General features: G+C 39.6%; 5 protein-coding genes across 6 annotated transcripts; 4 read left to right on the top strand and 1 right to left on the bottom strand.

Annotated features, from left to right (window-relative positions):
• Positions 1-1,009: 1,009 nt before the first annotated feature.
• LOC18023600 (polynucleotide 3'-phosphatase ZDP) lies at positions 1,010-4,640 on the top strand. The gene is made up of 14 exons (XM_006406971.2): positions 1,010-1,423; positions 1,627-1,686; positions 1,808-2,104; positions 2,367-2,423; positions 2,534-2,599; positions 2,684-2,752; positions 2,858-2,941; positions 3,061-3,117; positions 3,209-3,285; positions 3,529-3,610; positions 3,703-3,819; positions 4,064-4,188; positions 4,284-4,353; positions 4,445-4,640. The coding sequence occupies exons 1-14, from the start codon at positions 1,061-1,063 to the stop codon at positions 4,490-4,492; spliced, it is 1,572 nt and encodes a 523-aa protein (XP_006407034.1). The 5' UTR covers positions 1,010-1,060; the 3' UTR covers positions 4,493-4,640.
• Positions 4,641-4,696: 56 nt separating this feature from the next.
• On the bottom strand, positions 4,697-6,696 carry LOC18023599. Its single transcript, XM_006406970.2, has one exon. The coding sequence runs from the start codon at positions 6,688-6,690 to the stop codon at positions 4,864-4,866; it is 1,827 nt and encodes a 608-aa protein (XP_006407033.2). The 5' UTR covers positions 6,691-6,696; the 3' UTR covers positions 4,697-4,863.
• Positions 6,697-6,775: 79 nt separating this feature from the next.
• On the top strand, positions 6,776-9,230 carry LOC18023598 (rab3 GTPase-activating protein non-catalytic subunit). 2 transcript variants are annotated; one of them, XM_006406969.2, is made up of 8 exons: positions 6,776-7,196; positions 7,356-7,490; positions 7,590-7,781; positions 7,940-8,001; positions 8,117-8,277; positions 8,364-8,512; positions 8,585-8,725; positions 8,808-9,230. In XM_006406969.2, the coding sequence occupies exons 1-8, from the start codon at positions 6,852-6,854 to the stop codon at positions 8,988-8,990; spliced, it is 1,368 nt and encodes a 455-aa protein (XP_006407032.1). In that variant the 5' UTR covers positions 6,776-6,851; the 3' UTR covers positions 8,991-9,230. The 2 variants fall into 2 exon arrangements, with proteins under 2 accessions (XP_006407032.1, XP_024014822.1); XM_024159054.1 differs by having other exon boundaries at positions 8,364-8,725.
• Positions 9,231-9,738: 508 nt separating this feature from the next.
• Positions 9,739-11,848, top strand: LOC112088979 (peptide-N4-(N-acetyl-beta-glucosaminyl)asparagine amidase A). The gene has a single exon (XM_024159626.1). The coding sequence runs from the start codon at positions 9,766-9,768 to the stop codon at positions 11,599-11,601; it is 1,836 nt and encodes a 611-aa protein (XP_024015394.1). The 5' UTR covers positions 9,739-9,765; the 3' UTR covers positions 11,602-11,848.
• A 218-nt stretch (positions 11,849-12,066) lies between these two features.
• On the top strand, positions 12,067-14,528 carry LOC18023597 (uroporphyrinogen decarboxylase 1, chloroplastic). Its single transcript, XM_024159802.1, has 7 exons — positions 12,067-12,204; positions 12,319-12,470; positions 12,723-13,105; positions 13,184-13,468; positions 13,557-13,792; positions 13,883-14,078; positions 14,167-14,528. The coding sequence occupies exons 1-6, from the start codon at positions 12,182-12,184 to the stop codon at positions 14,058-14,060; spliced, it is 1,257 nt and encodes a 418-aa protein (XP_024015570.1). The 5' UTR covers positions 12,067-12,181; the 3' UTR covers positions 14,061-14,078; positions 14,167-14,528.
• Positions 14,529-16,246: the final 1,718 nt, after the last annotated feature.

The following is a 16,246-nucleotide window of genomic DNA, read 5'->3' as shown; positions in this document are numbered from 1 at the left end:
TTTTTTCAGTTGGACTTCTTATGTGTATTTGAAATTTGGATGTAAAACAATCGGACTAATTGGGGTTTTTGTTATTTTGTTGAAAAAAAAAATAATAAGTACACAGAATCCGGGACATATGGGTTGTTGGTTTCTTTAGACCAAGTGGATTGAGAAAAGATGGTTTTCACCCAAAAAAATCTAGAAAGACATGAAGTGAACGTGGCATGGTCATGTCTCTTGAAGACATGCAGGAGGACACTTGGTGTGGTACGCGTCCTCCTATAACCCGGCGTCGATTCCTAGCAGTTTGTTTGGTTAGGTTTATAGATTCTTTTTTTTTTGATATATGGTTTATATATTCTTTTTTTTTTTGGTAAAATGGTTTATGGTTTATAGATTCTTCATCAGAAGTATTGTATTTTCATAGACGACAAGTTGCTGACATGACCAATTGACAATATATTCTTAATTCTTATGTTAGTTTTACTCGGACAGCCAACTCCCGCCACCCACATCGAATTACATGCTACGTGTAACTTTTTTTTTTCTTTGATAATTTATGTAACTCTTGCTACGTGTAACTTCTTGCTACGTGTAACTTATGTACCTTTTAGTCATTTTTGAAAATCTGTACTTCGGAATTTCGACGCAGTTCATGAAAATTTGTACTTACAAATGTATACTTTTACATGAAATTTTGAATTTTCATAAAGTTTCATGAATTGGTTAGATTTCTGCATTCCTTCTAAAAAAAACCATTTCAGAATTGGAAACTTCCCCACACCCACCCAAAAAGTTAGAATATTGGATTTTTTTGAACCCAAAAAATAATTGGGCCTTTAAAACTCAGAACGGCCCAATAAGATTTAGATTAGAAACGAAAAGATCTGCCATTGATTTCTTTTTTGTTTTGTTTTGTCGGCAACCGACGTCGAGTCTTAGGTGTAAAGAAGTTACATTTATGCCCCCACATTCCGCTATGATTTACAATTCCACTGACTTCTACTTTAGAATGGCGGGAATGTAAAGTGAAACCTAATCGCCTTTTTCCCCCCTCGATATACCCCCCAATGGCTATATGGAATCATCAGTGTCCTTCGTGTCTCACCTTTCTCATAATTTCCCTCATTTGATTATCCATCGCTCCAATCTCTTTATCCGAGAACGCTCTCAGTTTTTCTGCCACCGTTACATTTGTAAAGCCACCGCGAAGTCGATTTCGCCGGAGACTATGTCGATCGTAGCTGAGTACGCCAAGTCGAACCGATCTTCGTGCAAGTCATGCTCGAAGGCGATTGCGTCCAAAACCCTGAGGGTTGGGCTGATGAGCAAGGGACCTGGCGGGGTCGACATGCCCAGATGGCACCATTTTGATTGTTTTCCTACTGATTCTGAGTCGATTGCTTCCGTCGATGACATCAAAGGATTATCAGACCTAGAGGTTAGCTTTTCTCAGCCTCTGGATTACATTATTGGGTATTTTCGACTCCCCAAGGGTTTCAATCAGTGTACACAAGCTATTACGAGAATAAATCATTTTTTCGTAGTCGACAACTAAGGAATGGTCTAAATTTTTCGATATCGTTCATAGACTTTCACATATCTCTCTGTTGTTTGTGCTAATCCATCTGTTTATGGTAACAGAAAGATGATCAGGATGCTTTGGCGAGATTGGTGGAACAGTGTGTCGAGCCTGCTAAAAAGGTAAAGTCATTCTTCTTTTGTGCGAGGGAAAAATGATAGTTGTATAGGTTTGCTCATCTATGATTTAGAATGTAGACTACATTACTTTTCTTAAGTGCGTGTTTCGGTTAAAATAATGCAGGTCGCTGAGAAGAAAGATGAGATTAAACATCCCGCATCAGATGAAATAAGCGGGCAGATGACTAAGGAGACGAAAGGTTCTTCTACTTCTTCCAAAGTTATTGCTGAGTATGCGAAGTCCAGCAGATCATCATGCAAGAAGTGCTCTCAGACGATTGCTGCAAAGGAACTGAGGTTGGGGCTGGTGACCAGAGACAGGGGATATGATATGACAAAATGGCATCACTTGGGTTGTTTTCCCGTTGAATCAGATCCAATTGACTCTGTAGATGACATTGGTGGCTTTTCATCACTGCGGGTAAGTCTGTATTTACCGATTAAGAATTTTCAGTAAAGTGGATAGAACTTCTGAATGATTGCATATGTCCTCTGGTTGATAGGATCATAAAAAATGCTATTTTGAATATAGATGAGGTATGAATTATTAACAGTTGTCACGTTGATTGTCAAATATACCAATGGCATGACATCGTTGTCAGTGTCATGTTGAATATACACCCAAACATAAACTATTCTTATTCGTGCTGACATATCTTTGATGCACTTGTTACAATAAACAGAATGGTGAGCAGGATGCATTAAAGGAATTTGTCCAACAGTGCGAGAAGAAGACTTTGGTAGATTTTCTAGCAAAAGCCATTTCAATAATATTTGTTTGTTTTACAAATCTTGAATATTCTAGGTCTCTTTAGCTAAATTCTTACTTTATTTCCTGGGGGGAGTACAGAAGATGGATGAATCTGGAACTGATAACCGTCTAACGGGGGAGACAAATAAAAGAAAACATGCTCAGGTTATTAGATAGCAATAATCTGAATTTTAATATAATTTTGTAAAAGTGAAATCATTGACCTGTAATTTATTGTTTCTTATGAAGGTTGGGGAGATGGTGGAAGAAGATGAAGTGCGAACCAACGCAGACCAACAGACTACTAGAAAATCTAAGGTATGCAAAAAAATGAGATGTATTGAATACCTTATAATGGTTGCCGCCAGTCTCTTCCTTGTGTAGAAATTCTCCTAACTGATTTTAAAATGTTGTGTTATGCAGATGAACATCAGTGAGTCAACTTCTCAGGTCGTAGCTGAAGCAGAAATCTCTCTTTCAGCTTGTGATGTGAAGGAAAAGTACAGGGTAGGCACTCCAGGTGTTTTCGTGTAAACCTTATTTATTCTTTACGAGTTTGCAGCATTGGCATATGTATTCGATTTTAATCATTATGTCTCTGGGTGCTAATATCCTTTGTTTTTCAGGATGCCAGTCTATTGCCAAAATGGAAAGCGTTCGAGACAGTAATATTCCTTGAGCGGGTCAGAAATCATCTTCAGATATGATGTTGCTTTCGGATATATGGTGCTGTATTATGTCCTAAGAATAAACTCCCTTGCTGCATCTTAACAGGATGACGGTCTTAATGATTCAGAGAAGATAGCTGCATTTGACTTTGATGGATGCCTTGCAAAAACATCTGTGAAAGTGTAAAAAGCTATTTGGTTACTCGGAATTTGCTGTTCCTGGTCATTTATGATTTCTGGACTTGTAGTTTGTCTACTTCAGTGATTACGTTTTTTCCAGAAAGGCAATCACACAATGATTCGTACTTGTCACAGAGCACATTTAGTAAAATTGGGCGTCTTTTGTTGTTACTTTTTTCTTAATATAATTGTGTTATTAATGAACGTCCTAATGGATCACATTGTTATTGTTTTCGTTTTTCTCAGAGTGGGTGCAGATGCATGGTCCCTTATGTATCCTTCTATTCCTGAGAAACTGAAAAGTCTGCATAATCAAGGCTATAAGCTGGTACCTTATTTTCATTTTGAATTCTATCTGAGCCATTTAAACTCAATCGTCTCAGTTTGTTTGTATAGAGATGCTGATCTTATGTTCCTCAGGCCATTTTCACAAATGAGTCCAACATTGATCGGTGGAAAAACAAAAGACAAGCTGCGGTGGACTCAAAAATTGGACGCCTCAACAGTTTTATCAAGCGCGTGGAGGTCCCTATTCAGGTGAAGTATGCTATAGTTTTTCATTATTAAGAACCTTATTTTATCGACTCAAGATTACTGCTTCAGCAAATCCTAATTATTATTTTGAGTAATTAAAAGACACTATGATGCGTACAGCAATTGCCATATTTCAATATATGCAAGATTTTTCTTAGCCAACATCTGAACATTTCAAAGGTTCAAAAGTATCAATTTCTGACATGTTGATATATGAAGATTATAAATGGTTTCGTTCTGGAAACAGGTGTTTATAGCCTGTGGAGTCGCAAATTCTGGTGGTAATGATGACCTTTACCGCAAACCCAGGGCTGGGATGTGGCAACTCATGAAGAAGCATTTCAACTCTGGAATTGCAATTGATATGGATAAGTTAGTTTTCTCCATCAGCCTTCCTGATTAAACTCTATCCGGTTGTATTCTCTCTAGCACTTAAGTTTGGTTTATACTAACTTCTGTGCCATCAGATCCTTCTACGTTGGGGATGCAGCTGGAAGAAAAGGCGATCACAGCGACGCAGACTTGAAATTTGCGCAGGTATATTTGTTACAAACATCAGGCATCTCAGCAATACTCGATATACTTTTTGCGGCTTTCCTGATCGACAATTACTTTTTTTTGGTTGCAGGCAAGTGGATTGAAGTTTTATACTCCAGAGGAGTACTTTCTCTCTTGAAGTACATCAGTAGAGGACTTATCTGTATCAGGCTTGTGCATTATGTTTGCAACTTTGTTTTGTTGACAGTCAACACGAATGCTTTTTGTGATCAAACTATCAGTATGTATTCAGTTCAACACTCTTTTGTTTATGAGTTTGCCATTATCAGCGTTACAGAGCTTACTTAACCAGGAAAAAAAAAACTCATATGAACAAGGTGAGTTGCAGAAGCAACATTAACAAATCATTGATAACAAAAAACTGTTCAACTTCCGACTCATTTACATACATGATGTTGGAAAGTTCTTGAATAATCTCTTCTGAAGCTAATGACGTAAATCAACGATTCAGACTCTTTTCTTCTTTAGGACCTAAACTGGTGGAGGTTATCACTCTTTTTGACCAATCTCGCCTTCCAGAATGGCGTGTCTTGTCAGAACAATCTCTTTCACCAAGTTCCTGTAAACAAAGGGCCTAACAGCAGCACGGAGAAATAGCTCAGGTGGGATTCTACTCTTCTTGATCTTCTTCATCCACCGTCCATAACCTACTGTCTTCCACTCTTCCGGCTTCACTTTCGCTTTCTTACCTCTCATTTCAAGCTCATCTCCTGCGATCTCTCCCTTTTCCTTTTCCTCCATTGCCTTCAACTGCTTCTCATAAAACCTATCTGACACCACCATACTCATCTCCGCAAGCTTTTCCATCCTCTCCGCGTTACTTGTCGCTTTCTTGAATTGCTCTTCCCAATATCTCTCTTCCTCTTCCGGATCAAACTCCTCTACTTCACCTTCCAAACTGTCTTCTTCCTCGGTTCCTTCCGCATCCACTACCATATTATCATCATCACCATCTTCTTCCTCCTCCTCACTATCGTCACCATCATCATCATCGTCAGCCTCAGTCTCAACCCATTCAGAGAATTCACCCTTCTCTGAGTTTCCACTAATTTTCATCTCATCCTCATCTGGAGCATCACACCCTAGCTCCATCTCCTCCAGCTTCGCCTTCCATTCTTTTGTGTACGGATGCAACAGTTCGATCGGGTGGTTCCCGAGCAAGAACCTCAAAACTTTCGACTTCTTCTCATCGCTCGACTTCTCATAAGCTTTCACCACATCATCCACAAAAGCCGTCTGTCTCACTTTCAACATCTTACACAACCCTCCGTAATAAGTACTCAGTTCCACTCTACCTTCATCATCCTCCACTTCAAACGCGAAACCAGATTCCGTTACCGGGTTTAGATAAGGGATGATCGAGTTAAAGAAATCTTCTTGAGGCTCAAACCTACACTGAAACACAGGCTTCTTCACATACACAACATCAGGTCTAAACCAAGCCGCACATTGACATATCAAAGACCTTGATTTGTTCCCCAATCTCCCCATCAGATTCCATTTGTCCAGCCTCTGCTTCTTCTCCGCTTCCACAACCACTTCGCTAACCAACGTCCATTGCTCCCACGGCGATTCATTGAGCCTCCATTTCGGATGCCTAACGAAAACCCAAAAGTACCTCAAACCAACATTCGAATCCAACTCCTTGACCCTTTTCTGGAAATCTATATTCATCTCATGCTGCTCAATCTTCTCAAACTCTTCATGATTCTCCACTTCACCTATCATAGTAACACACTCATCAGAGATACTACCACGAACCGGATCACCAACCACAACACCACGCCACGAGTAAGGCCCAAACTCTCCGTACTTGAACCAGTCATAAGGATGACGCAACCTGGGGTCGTCCTTATCCATAAACCGGACCATCCTATCGTAACCAAGCCCTATCATCTCAAGCTCCTCCTCCGTGAACTTATCCGGGTGACTACTGAGGATGTTGCTTCGACTCTTGTCAGGGTTATTATACAACCGATAAAACAGAGATTCCGCTAGCTTCTTCGACTTCTCGCGAGCATTTCGCTTCACCTGCTTTCTCATATCCGAATCCCCTTCAATCCTCCCGCCTGAAGAACCTCCAGGCTTCTTCTTGCTCCGCCCCGCCAAAGCGCGAACGTCTCGCCGGAATCCACCATCTTTTCTGAGGAAAAGCTCAGAGCTTTTGACACCCAACGGAAAATTCCTCTCGGCAACCGGTAAAACAGAAACGGTCCTTCTTACGACGGAGCTAGGAGGAGATTTACGGATGGAGAAAGGGAAGATGGAGAAGCTAGGGTTCAGGGTTTTAGAAAAGGATAAATCTTGACCCAACATTTCTCCCTTTGCGAAACAACCAAAAGAGATGATTAGAAACTGTAAATAATATAAGCCGATGAATACGACGACGTTGTACAGTTGAGATCCGACAAGCCATAAGTAACCGAAAAAAAAAATTAAAAATCCTGTCTTTTCTTTTTTTCCGCTTGGATTTTGCGATGGCGAAGAGGATTCACCTGACGGAACTAGGCTGCATCGCGTGCGAAGAACTCAGCGAGCTCGGTGCGGGCAAGGAAGGGTGGCTCGTGAACAGCCCAAACCTTCTTTGCGCACTCGATTCCCACTCTATAGCCTTAGCCAATCGATTTCTCATCCTGATTGTGAATTGGGGTGATCCTGATGCGCCTCGCGTTAAGATCAGACCCGATCTATCTCCGATTGAGGCGGAATCGATAACGGCGATCGAGTGGTTGGTATTTGACGATGTCAGAGTCGTCGTTGCAGGGACTTCCTGTGGATATCTCCTAGTTTACTCTATTGCCGGTGATCTGATTCATAAGCAGGTAAATTTCCAGTTTTTGCTCCGTCCCATTATTGATTTCTCGATTCTGAAATTGATGTTGGCTTAAACACTGGTTTTATGAACACTATCGTCTCAAATTTATGTTTTTTTTTCAAGTGGTGTTATGGATGAATAACTTAATTTTGTGTGTATTGTACAGATGGTACATCCAAGCCGTATCTTGAAACTAAGAGTGCGAGGAACTAAGAAAGATTTGATGCAAGAGACATCCTCTGAGGAGATTTGCGTTGTATTGCCTGGTATTATTGCCCGCTTTGATGGCTCTAACATTCAGGTAGCGTTGAAAAACTTGTGACAAAAGGAGAATTGTCTGAGTGTTTAAATTTTTCTTGCATAGTTCTGAGATTTGTTTATTTTGTCTTTATAATTGTAGAGTATGCTTCAGAAATGGGTTCAAGAAAAAAATTCAAACTTTTGGGACCAAAATAATAGAAAGGGAGAACCAGAAGATAGTGGTAGTTTGTACCAAAGATTACCGTATCAGATATGGAGTGTCAACAAGAATGGTGTGTGTGTTGATGCTACTGTCACTGGCATAATGCCTCCTCCATTACTGGAACATCAGGTGACTAGTGCTATATATTTGATTACTTCAAACTAGGAACTCTCTTCGCGGTTTTTTTAAGCATAGTTATGTTTCTGATGTCGGATAAAAACAATAACCCATACCTTTTTTGAAGTTTAATCCGGTTTGTAAATCTGGCTGATTTTATTCTTTGACAGTCAAGTCAACGTTATTATTGTGCAGTGACCATTGGAGAGGATGCTGTAATCTCAGCTTACAGGTTGGTAATATCTTCAATGATGTTACTTTCATGGTGCTCTTTTGTTGATCAAAGAAACCTTTTTATGATCACTTTTGTTGATTAAGAAATTTTTTATGTTATGCTTCTTTGAAAGGCTATCTGAAGATAGAGGTAGATCACTTGTTGGAGCGCTTCTATCAAAGGTTGTGCCTGCAGCTGCTTCAACCATAGCTTCTTTTTCTAAACTGATCTGGAGAAGTAATGATCAATCACCAAAGCGAAAGCCAGAAGCCAAGACTCAGTCATTTGCTCGAGGTAGATTTCATCTCTAATCCTTTCACAAGAATACGTCACTTATTGAGCATCCATATATGCTTAACCTTGTCGAATGTTTGGTGCAGCGTCGTCTTTGACATGTATAAAAGACTATCCAAGAAAAGGTGAGAAGCTCACATTATCTCCAAGTGGGACATTAGCTGCGATAACAGATTCTCTTGGTCGAATACTTCTGCTAGACACGCAAGCTCTCGTGGTTGTCCGACTATGGAAGGTTTGTTTTAACATCCTAAATACTTCTTCCAGTCTACTTTCTTTAAAAAAATCAAAACATTCTTTTCTAAAGGGTTATCGTGACGCGAGCTGCGTGTTCATGGAGATGTTAGCCAAAAAAGATAAAGGAAAATCTGTAATTCACACAGAGCCGGTGAAAAGCGATTACTGTCTATGCTTAGCCATTCACGCGCCGCGCAAAGGCATCATCGAGGTAACGTTGTCTTCTCTCGCAACAACATTGTGGATGTTTTGATTATTATATGCGTGATTGATTTGCTTTGGATTGAAAGCAGGTGTGGCAGATGAGAACGGGGCCGCGGCTTCTAACGATTCAATGTGCTAAAGGTAGCAAACTGTTGCAGCCTGCATACAGGTTTGGATCAAATTCTTCAGCTTCTCCTTACATTCCTCTTGAAGTCTTCTTACTCAATGGAGATTCCGGCCAACTCTCTATGCTCAACCGATCTCTATCTTAAATATCTCTCTTAACGTTTACCATTTTTAATAGCTTTCTCCATTTGTTCCTTTTTTCACAAACCTTTTGTGTATAGCTAAGCCAATTGTCTAACTGAGATTATAAGAGCAGTTGATGGTTTCTAATCAAGAGATATTCAGTGTATATGCTTAATGTGTAGTCAGTGTATATGCTTTTCTTTTCTTTTTTATCTTTTGATATAAATTGTATTTGATCTTATGAGGGATTCTAACTACAGATATATCTGTATTGCTTTGCTTCAAAGATCCAACACAGTTATTTGTTTATGTGCTACGTTTTGTGATTGGTTTCCTAGAAAAGTAACCCCCTAAACCGTGTAACCATAGTAATATATTTATAAAATTACACATCTAACTAAAATGATATATCTAGAACGAAATAAGTGTGTGTTGCAAAACTAGCAGAAATTTACATGGTAACATGTTATTTGTTGGGATTAACATCTATCTAATAATCCCAAAATTTGGTGGTGAAAGTTATTATTCTACTATGCCGTTTTTCTCGATGCTAATAGGATTGTAGATTAAGGAATGTTAGTCAGTGATTAGTGCTTTTTAAGTTCCCTAGAAACAATAAAACCCGGGATTAGAAACATAATTAAGTAATATAAATTTTTTGTTTTACATAATTAAGTAGTATAAGATTTTGTTTTCTTGGAAGCATCTTAGTTAAGAATTGCTATTAATCATTGGGATTGCTTCTTTGAAATAAGTTGGATATACCAGACAGAGACCAAAAGTTTCAATCGTCCGATCATGGCTTCCTCTCTTCCTCCACTCATCTTCTTCACCGTCTTCTTCGTCCTCCAGTCTCTCTCGGCCGTCGCCGATCACCACGTCACCAGATCGCGTTTCAAACCTCCTCATTTCTCTCCTCTCTTCTTCTCTTCTTCTTCCCAAAACGTCACATCACCACCTACTCGCTACTTCGAGGTCAGAAAGCCTCCCGTTCCCGATTTCCCGACAGCTCAACGACCGTGCTCGCATCGAGTTCTCCACCATGACTTCGGCTACACCTATGCTAAACCACCGGTTCTCGCCAACTACACCGTCCCTTCTCACTGCCCGTCTCGAGAATTCTCCAAAATCGTCCTCGAATTCAAATCCACTTGCCAGGGAAGACAATTCGACCGGATCTTCGGCGTTTGGCTTGATGGAGTCGAGATTCTCCGGAGCTGCACCGCCGAGCCTAGAGCAAACGGAATCGTTTGGTCTGTCGAGAAAGATGTGACAAGGTATCACTCTATGCTCGTCAAGAACGAGACTCAGATCCTCGCTGTTTATCTCGGTAATCTTGTAGATAAAACATACACTGGCGTTTACCATGTCGATGTGATCTTCCATTACTATCCAATCGAAAGAAATCCGCGAGATTCTTCTTCTGTATTATCATCTGGTTACAGCTCTCCTCAAGCCGATATGATCCTCCCGGTTTCGCGAAACCTTCCGCTAAACGATGGTTTGTGGTTTGAAATCGTGAACTCGAATGATTCCAAGTACAAGGAGTTCGAAATCCCTAGGAATGTGTATAGAGCTGTTCTTGAGGTTTATGTTTCTTTCCATGAGAATGATGAGTTTTGGTATGGAAATCTTCCTAATGACTTTGTTAAGGCCAAGAATCTCAGTGCTGCTGGTAATGGACCTTTCAGAGAAGTTGTGGTTAGCCTCGACGAGAAAACTGCCGGTGCGGTTTGGCCTTTCCCTGTTGTTTTCACCGGAGGAATCAATCCTTTGCTATGGAGACCAATCACAGCTATTGGCTCTTTTGATTTGCCAAGTTATGACATCGAGATCACGCCTTTCTTGGGAAGCTTGTTAGATGGGAAGAGTCATAAGCTGGGGTTTAGCGTGACCAATGCGTTGAATGTTTGGTATATTGATGCGAATTTGCATCTTTGGTTGGATCAGGAGAAGGAGATAGTCGAAGGGAAGGTGTTGGAGATCAGTAAAAGCTCTCTGGATATTAGCTCTGTCTCGGACTTCAAGGGCGTGAATGGAAACTTTACTACGAAAGCAAAGAGGTCGATAACTTCGACCGGGCTGGTCAAATCCTCTCATGGAGACATCATAACTAAGGCCAATCAAGAATTCAGCTATGTAAATACGATGGTGTTAGGTAAAGATGGAAACTTGCAGATCATAGATCAGCTGATCCAAGCCGATGACCGTATTAACGCCAAGAAGGGCTCGAGAGAAATCCACGCAGCAAAATCCATCAAGAGCTTCCCTTTTTACCTCTACTCAGACTCGTTGAAGCAACAGGATGACACATCTCTGGAGATTGCAAATGTGACGATGGGATTCAACGAGGAGAAATCAGAGAGCAACAACGGGTTGAGGAGAAAGAGCAAGCTGGAGAACAAGCAAGAAGGGCAAGGAGTTATGGTGGTGAAGAATAACTTAGTGGTCGATGGATATGGAGGCACTCAACAAGTGTATAACTATGTTGGAAGTGACCAATGTTACTTCAGGAACATCAGTAGCTTCAACTACACCATTCTATATGACAAGCTTGAAACTGTTTGCAAGAAGAATACACTGAAGCTGCCACCACGGCTCGAGCATCTAATCAGACAACCCTTTTTGGCTTGATATATGACCAGAGACATAGACATCGCTTTTGCTGTGAGTGACAGTGGAGAAAGAAACATCACAAATAAATAAAAAAGGTTTCTTTATGTTTCTCCTGTTTTTCCCGGGTTTTAGACGATGTCTTGGTGAGATTTGCTGTATAAACTGTCTTCCTGGTCAACAAGGCTCTTCCATCGTGTTGTGTGACTCATGTGCAAATTAACACTGTCACTGTGTGATAGTAAACCGATCAATTTTAATAGAAATAATGAACCGTTTTTTTCACTTAGTTCCGAATCACAAAGGGTAAATTGCCAAATTCTATATATCGAACCAGAGAATTGTACCGGAAATTTTACCTCAAAGGACTAAAAGAGCAAGGAAATCCGTAAGGTAGGTCCCACAATTATCCAGATAGATCATACGTGGCTACATTACAACCGTCGAATTAATTGACTTAAGAAGGTCAAACCTTGAATCGCATCTCTCCCGTCTTCCCTCGGTGATAAGGAAGGAAACACCAGACCAGACCGAAACAAGGAGCGGGGGAAAATCAGACAAGCATTGATCTTCGAAACTTTTGGTTCTTCTGTGATTGAGAATGAGCTTATCATCGCCAACCAGGTCCGTCTAATTCGGCAGTTCTTTCAGTTTCTGTTTTGATCCTTTTAAGTATTTTTTTTTGCTAAATCCTGAGACTTTTCTTCTTTTTGGGGATTTTTTGCCGATTGTATTCAGTGCCTGTAGTTCGTCGAGATGTTACTCTTCGGGTTTATCGTTGCCGATAGGGTTTCGATCGAATCCCATCAATGTAGGATTGGTTTGTTACCCAAGAAGACACAATAGTGCTGCTCGGAAGTTCGTCGTGGCTTGCTCCTCTTCCTCTACCGGTACGTATGTCCTGGCATCCATACTCTTTAAGTTTATGCTCTGCGATCAAGTCCATTCTGATTTTGAATTGATTGGGTCGAGTCGAGTTTCTAGCTGCTCATTGGAATGTCCGTTGCGCTTGAATTTAGATGTTTAGCCCTGAAATGTGATCTTCTCTTTGAAGTCACTCAACGAGTGCCAAAATCCTTTTTTTAGTCGTAAAGAATCAATCTTTCTCACGCTTACACGTTCTGTTCATAATGTTAAATCAGATCCATTATTGGTTAAGGCTGCTAAAGGGCAAGCCGTGAGTCGCCCTCCAGCTTGGATGATGAGGCAAGCAGGAAGGTATATGGCTGTTTACAAAAAGCTGGCCCAGAAACACCCTTCCTTCAGAGAGAGATCAGAGAACACTGATCTTATAGTGGAAATCTCTTTGCAGCCTTGGCAAGCATTTAGACCAGACGGTGTCATCATCTTCTCTGACATCCTCACGCCTTTACCCGCGTTCGGTGTCCCATTTGACATCGAAGAAGTAAAAGGTCCCGTGATCCAATCTCCCATCCGAAGTGAAGAAGATTTGAAGAGATTGCATCCTATTGATCTCGACAAACTTCACTTCGTTGGAGATTCTCTCAAGATTCTGAGACAAGAGGTGGTTTTTCCTAAACTCTCAGCTTTTCTCCCTAGCATTTAACCAAGTTCCTTGAAAAATGGATTCTTGTTTTGAAAGGTCGGAGAACATGCTGCGGTATTGGGTTTTGTTGGAGCGCCTTGGACGATTGCGACGTATATTGTTGAAGGAGGAACAACTCGGACATATACAGTGATAAAGAGCATGTGCCACACTGCACCAAATGTATTGAGAGCTCTCTTATCTCATTTAACCAAAGCCATCACGGAGTACGTTGTTTACCAAGTTGAGCACGGAGCTCACTGCATACAAATATTCGATTCATGGGGTGGACAATTGACTCCCGAGATGTGGGAGCGCTGGTCCAAACCCTACATCGAAGAGGTATTATAGTTAAATGCTTTCATCTTGAGGACTTGAAAGATTCTTTTATGGCAGCTAACGTTTGTTTTTGTCATTTGGGCTTTGCCAGATCATTCAAGCTGTAAAGAAAAGATGTCCAGATACGCCGATAGTTTTCTACATCAATGGAAACGGTGGCCTTCTTGAGCGGATGAAAGGAACTGGAGCTGATGTTATTGGACTTGACTGGACTGTAGATATGGCTGATGGAAGGAGGCGATTGGGAAGTGAGGTTAGTGTACAAGGAAATGTTGATCCAGCTTACCTATTCTCTCCGCTTCCTGCTTTAACCGAAGAAATTCAAAGGTAAGTTAGTTACTTTGTTCAGGTGAAGATAGTATATTGCTTATATTCAATTTCAAGAAACCGAAAGAAAATGTCTGTTCTCGGTGTCAGAGTTGTGAAGAGTGCTGGACCAAAAGGGCATATACTCAACCTAGGACACGGTGTCTTGGTAGGGACACCAGAGGAAGCCGTGGCTCATTTCTTTGAAACCGCTAGGAGCTTGGATTACCAAACAGTTTTCCCAAATCATGTTCCCGCAGAAAAAGCTGAATCTGAATTGGTTGCCTGAGGAACGTTAAGCAGACAGGTGAGACAAGTCTCTATGCCGAAGATATCTAGTGTTTTGGAATCTCCACGTTGAACAAATGTTTGAATCTCTTTGTTTTTTTGTACAGGAACCAGAGAAAAACTTGCATGTCTGACTCATAATCTATCCCAGAGTTGGTAACTTGCTATGAGAGACATTCGAAGCTGTCCTGGTCTCAACTCCTAACAGTGTCTTAAGATGCTCAATGTTGCTCCCTTTTTGGAGATATAACTGGTTGAAGTTAATTATCCTTTTTATTTCATATGATTTTTTCTCCCATCTCCATATCTGATGTATCTTCTCTCTTGTCCCGCTTCGATGTGAAACTTGTTTTGTATCATGAACTAAGAACAAAAAACGCAGAAGATACGTCTCTGATCTCTGCCTGTATCAAATCAGTTTGGTCTGGTTTGGTTTTATTCAATGTAATTTCTCAGTTGGGTTTCTGGATGTTAACCGAAAAATACAAACGCCTAATGTAACGGTTCTCTCATAAACAAACAAATTCCTAGTTTTCCATATCCTCCAAAGAGTCCGTTTATCGAAAAAAAATATTAAAAAAATGCTGAAATTTGAAAGATTAGGAACGTAGGATAATTTATATGATCTTAAGTCAAAGGAAATTGTAACACATATAAAACAAACTCATATAACTCATAAGGTAATGTATAGTCACAACCATGGCCTCACCAATTTGCTTTCGTGAATCATCCCACTTGTATTATTTTTTCATCTATTAAACGTTAAAACAGAGAAATGCAAATCGAACACTATAGTGGTCTTGCCCTCCTCGAATGTTTCTGATAAATAATGTTAACTATCATCTAATACGTCAACCAAATTATCACCGACACTGACCCCACACCAAACCATTATGCATAACTTTATAATAATGATCCAATATATTGTCCAATAACTGAACTTTGTTAATTTTTAATCTATACATAAATCTACAAAAATACAAAGTTTTTGTTATAATTAATTCATCATTATTGCTAAATTTCAAATCAACAAGACGCCATGATTCATCAAAACCATAAAGAAATACAAAAGGGTCATTGAAAATTGTTCGAACGAATCAGTCTACCCAAGAGCCATTTTTCTAATATTTAAAAACTCATTAAACTTTTAGACTTTATCTACTCCAGAACATTTTATATGACAAAACGACTGTTTTAGTCCTCTAAATTGATACGTATGGGATGTGTTTCGGTGTAATGCTGCGAAGAAAATGAATTAAATCTGAACCGAATATTCTAACACATACGTATGGGATGTAATCATCATGTATTTTACCTCGGTATTAATATAATCATCAGTGAAACAGAAAAACGGATCGACAAGAACCCATGTAGTGATACAGATCACAAACAATTTTTATTTATTTTTCTTTACACATCACAAACTTGGTTGACTTGATCGTACATATTATAATGACGTATTCAATGATTCAAAATTTCGAATATTCCATTAATAGCTATAAACCTTAATGTATTAATTTATCTCATATTTTTTTTTGTTTCTCTTCTTCATAAAAGGTATGCAATTGAAAAACAAAGACAAAACAATAATTTTTGGTCATACAGAGGTTCTCATGGTTCCAGAGAAATTTAGGGATATAAAGCATACACTTAGCTAGTAAATAAGAGAAGAAGAGAATGAAGGAAACATAGTTAAGAGTTGCATAGAAGATGAGTGACATGTCGACAATGCCCGTTAAGCAAATAGTTTTGCTTTTGTTTACACAGTTTTCGTGTTCTTATATCCTCAAATGTCATCAACTGACGAAAGAAAAAGATGAGTGAAGCTTTAGAAGAAGAAAAAAAACCATTCAAAGTCTTGATTATGATTTTTTTTTTCTTCAGCGTCCTCTCAATCATCATTAGAGTTGTGATAACATAAGTTAAATATTTAACTGCGCGCACCAATAAAAATCTACCGATATATATTTTATAAATAGCAAATCGAGTAATAAAGCAGGATACATAAATAAAGGATCCTGAAAAAAATACATCTTTTTGAAAGTCAACTTGATTGCCTGTGAAAGTTCGGGTCAGAGATTTGTGAATCTTCGTGCATATACAAAATGCATGCACGAACTCACACGATCCTGTTTTTTTTTTTTTATGAACCAAAACCAATGGTTTTTCTGTTTTACCAAAGGTAAG

Source organism: Eutrema salsugineum, unplaced genomic scaffold, assembly GCF_000478725.1.
Source record: "Eutrema salsugineum unplaced genomic scaffold, Eutsalg1_0 scaffold_13, whole genome shotgun sequence".
In the NCBI taxonomy this organism is placed as follows: Eukaryota; Viridiplantae; Streptophyta; class Magnoliopsida; order Brassicales; family Brassicaceae; genus Eutrema; species Eutrema salsugineum.
Note: the sequence above shows the minus strand (reverse complement) of the source record. Positions and strands in the feature narration are given on the sequence as shown.